Raw genomic sequence first — 3,757 nt, forward strand, 5'->3', positions numbered from 1 at the left:
TATTGCTAACTTTTGATTTTGAATCGCTGATAGTCAGATGTTGAGCCATCTGTCATTTATTTCCTATTGTGAACAGAGCGACGACTTGTCTCCGATCTGCCATGTGTGATAAAATGAAGAGTACAAAAATTTAATTTCAGCAGTGGTGCAATGTTTACGGAAATGCAGGGGCAGAGAGGAGAAGGTTAGGAGCTTTGCTTTGCGTGTTTAATTTGATTTGCCGTGTGAACCTGCTGACCAGACCGTTTACAGTGAACAGAGCATGGTCTTGAAATACTGCTGCAACACTCCAATTTCCTCTAACTTACTGTGTGCTGGGGAGCCCTGCATAAACCACCATCCATCAACCCTGCTCCATATGCACAGACTCGCAGTTTAATGACCCCCAAGGAGTCGTCTGGATGCATTTATGAATCAGTCTGTCTGGCTCAAATTACTCCTCCAGGCCGGGCGTCCTGCCACCTGCAGGGCCACCATCTCTTCTGTCACTGTGGTCACTGTGTGTGGCCATTGATCTGTTGTGGGGGGTAGGGGGTATCCTCCTCATTGGCTGTCCCTCACTGTGTTTCTCTGCACACAGCTCTATGCTGGAGCCATCCTCGAGGTATGTGGATGAAAACTGGGGAGGTTCCCTCAAGTCCAAGGTGAGCTCTCTGCTGGGATATCACTACGCTCTGATACTTTCCTGAAAATGAGTTTCTGCTTTGGCCGATTCTGTGTCTTGATCGATGGGGATGAGTGTAAAATCTATCTTTTTAAAATCACTTTAGGTGATCTAAAGTGCCCGAGGGCTGGTTTTCAAGCGAGCCTTTGATCCTCTGCGTCTTGGGAGTAGACCTCCCATTTCCACCCAGAATAACATTTGTTTAACTCGGCGTCAGGTTACGGTGATGGAGTTACTGCAGCTCGCCTCAGTGAGGTGTAGACGTCTGGAGCCCTGTCTGTGCCATATGGCCAGCTTATGTTTACTTCAGCTGTAGCCTCCTGTGTTCTCAACTGTTTGCTTTGCCGTTAACGCTGCATCCTCTGGAGGTTTTGCAGTCGTCACTAATCACAGTCCTAAAATAGAAAGGCTAATTGACCGATTTGTTACCCAACATTTGTCTCACCAGTGTTTTATCTCTGCAGCTTTTGTCAGGAGTGACAAGCCGAAGATGTACAAGGGTCTTCAGATCAAGGTAGGGACGTTGTCGAGCACATGAGTAGACACACTAAGTTTAATCTGGAAAAATGTGGTTTCAAAGATTAATATTATTATACTTATTGTCAAACCTTTCATTATTTGTTTGTGTTGAGAACAAATCTAACACCCCTCCTTTTTTTTTTTTGTCTTTCCTCTCGCCCCACACCAACGCTACAGTACGTGAGAGGCTCAGATCCTGTACTAAAGCTTTTGGATGATAACGGGAACATCGCTGAAGAGCTCAGCATCCTCAAGTGGAACACAGACAGTGTGGAGGAGTTCCTGAGTGAGAAATTAGACCGAATATAGTTATGAGTCCAACTTTTTTTTTGTTTTAGTCTCTAGTGAAAGGGTCACTTCACCCAAATTACAAAGAATAAACATTTTGTGACTACTTGCTTTATCCAGCCTTGCCGAGAGCTACTATCTGAGGTGCAGAGGCTGTGAGATTTGTGCCTCTGAAAAATTACATTTAAAATATTCATCATCAACTTGTTTTCTTCTGAAACTGTGTCCTGATGACTGTAGATTAACCATCTACCACACCATCAGTGGTATTTGTTGGCTTTCTGCTGAAGAAGGAGTCTGAGCAGCAGGGACCCTGTACATGTAACTTTTCACGGTTTTATGGATGGCTCAAAAAATTCCATCTGGCTTTATTGGATTTCTGGTGAGCAGAAATCAACTAAAATGCCAACCCCCCTCATGGCCAGAGATTAGTGGCTAAAGTATTTTTTTTTTTTTTTTTTTTTTTTTGTTTTGGTGGGGGTGAATTGGCCTCAGTAGTTATTTAGCAGTTTGTACACAACTAGGCCTTGACTCTGTTGTTAAATGGCTGCTCATTTTTGTATCTGAAAAATCATGAATTTCTTCTGGACTTGACCAGTGAGTTATGTGAGAATGAGAAACAGTGTAATCACAGAGCCCAGACAGGCAGCACACCTGGAATAATGATCAGACCTGCAGATAAATCGTGGCTGAAATCTGTTCCATTTGGTTTGAGAAGCCTTAACAGTCGTACATCACAACTCGCTTTGTTTTCTATCTGTGGGAGTTGCCATCCCTCCTCTGTTTGTCTGATATATGTCTTGTATAATTATTTTTTATAATGCTCAACATTGACTGATGGGATTTGTAGTAAGAATGAAGGGATTCTAGTTGCTCTCCAAATGCAGATGACTTTGCTGAGGCACACATTCGTGAAGCCCTCACAGTAAACCAGTATTGGGATGTGGGGTCTGATGTACATTTGTGTTTTCTGTATCTTCTGCTTTGAAGAGAAACCAGATTTGTTTCAGATGATTGTGAGGTGGAGGTTTAAATATGCAACAATAAACAAAGTCTTTGGTTTTTCTGTCGACACTGTGTTCCTTCTCTAATGTATGTTTCCACAGAATCACACCTGTCACAGAACAGACTGTTTCAGCTGCCTGACTTCTTTCCATCTATTATCTATACCATTTACTCCTGAATAGGGTTGCGGGGGGGGGCTTATCCCAGCCGATATTGGGCAAGAAGTGGGGTCCACCCTGGATAGTTTGGCAGTCTATCACTCACTCCTACAGGCAATTTAGTCACCAATCAACACAACCCGGAACCTTGCTGTGATTTGACAAAGCTAACCACCACACCACTGTGCCTCCCCCAGTAAAAAAAAAACAAACTTATGAATTTGCTGACATCTAGTGGTCTGGAACTGCACTGCAGCTCAGTGCTGTGAAGAGTGGGTACTCTGCCAACATGTATACAGAATGAAACAAGCACAGTCAGTGAGTTGCTATAAGTTTGGATATAACCTACAGTGGGTACAGAAAGTACCCAACTGTAGGTTGTATTCAGACCCCCTTAAATTTTTCACTCTTTGTTATATTGCAGCCATATGCTAAAATCATTTAAGTTCATTTTTTTCCTCATTAATGTACACACAGCACCCCATATTGACAGAAAAACACAGAATGTTTGACATTATTGCAGATTTATTAAAAAAGAAAAACTGAAATATCACATGGTCATAAGTATTCAGACCCTTTGCTGTGACACTCGTATATTTAACTTAGGTGCTGTCCATTTCTTCTGATCATCCCAGAGATGGTTCTACACCTTCATTTGAGTCCAGCTGTGTTTGATTATACTGATTGGACGTGATTAGGAAAAGCCACACACCTGTCTATATAAGACCCTACAGCTCACAGTGCATGTCAGAGCAAATGAGAATCATGAGGTCAAAGGAACTGCCTGAAGAGCTCAGAGACAGAATTGTGGCAAGGCACAGATCTGGCCAAGGTTACAAAAAAATTTCTGCTGCACTTAAGGTTCCTAAGAGCACAGTGACCTCCATAATCCTTAAATGGAAGACGTTTGGGAAGACCAGAACCCTTCCTAGAGCTGGCCGTCCGGCCAAACTGAGCTATCGGGGGAGAAGAGCCTCGGTGAGAGAGGTACAGAAGAACCCAAAGATGACTGTGGCTGAACTCCAGAGATGCAGTCGGGAGATGGGAGAAAGTTGTAGAAAGTCAAAGAAAGTCAACCATCACTGCAGCCCTCCACCAGTCGGGGCTTTAGGGCAGAGTGGCC

At 43.4% G+C, this 3,757-nt stretch overlaps 1 protein-coding gene across 1 annotated transcript in view; it reads left to right on the plus strand.

Moving 5' to 3' along the window:
- selenof (selenoprotein F) overlaps positions 1 to 1,668 on the plus strand; it is a 4,768-nt gene extending 3,100 nt beyond the window's left edge. The window contains exons 3-5 of the mRNA XM_020615956.1: positions 581 to 644; positions 1,129 to 1,178; positions 1,361 to 1,668. Of these exons, the coding sequence (XP_020471612.1) occupies positions 581 to 644; positions 1,129 to 1,178; positions 1,361 to 1,492 (246 nt within the window). The 3' untranslated portion in view covers positions 1,493 to 1,668. The remainder of the gene's footprint in view (positions 1 to 580; positions 645 to 1,128; positions 1,179 to 1,360) is intronic.
- Positions 1,669 to 3,757: the final 2,089 nt, after the last annotated feature.

This window comes from Monopterus albus, unplaced genomic scaffold (assembly GCF_001952655.1).
Source record: "Monopterus albus unplaced genomic scaffold, M_albus_1.0 scaffold172.1, whole genome shotgun sequence".
NCBI classification, from domain to species: Eukaryota; Metazoa; Chordata; class Actinopteri; order Synbranchiformes; family Synbranchidae; genus Monopterus; species Monopterus albus.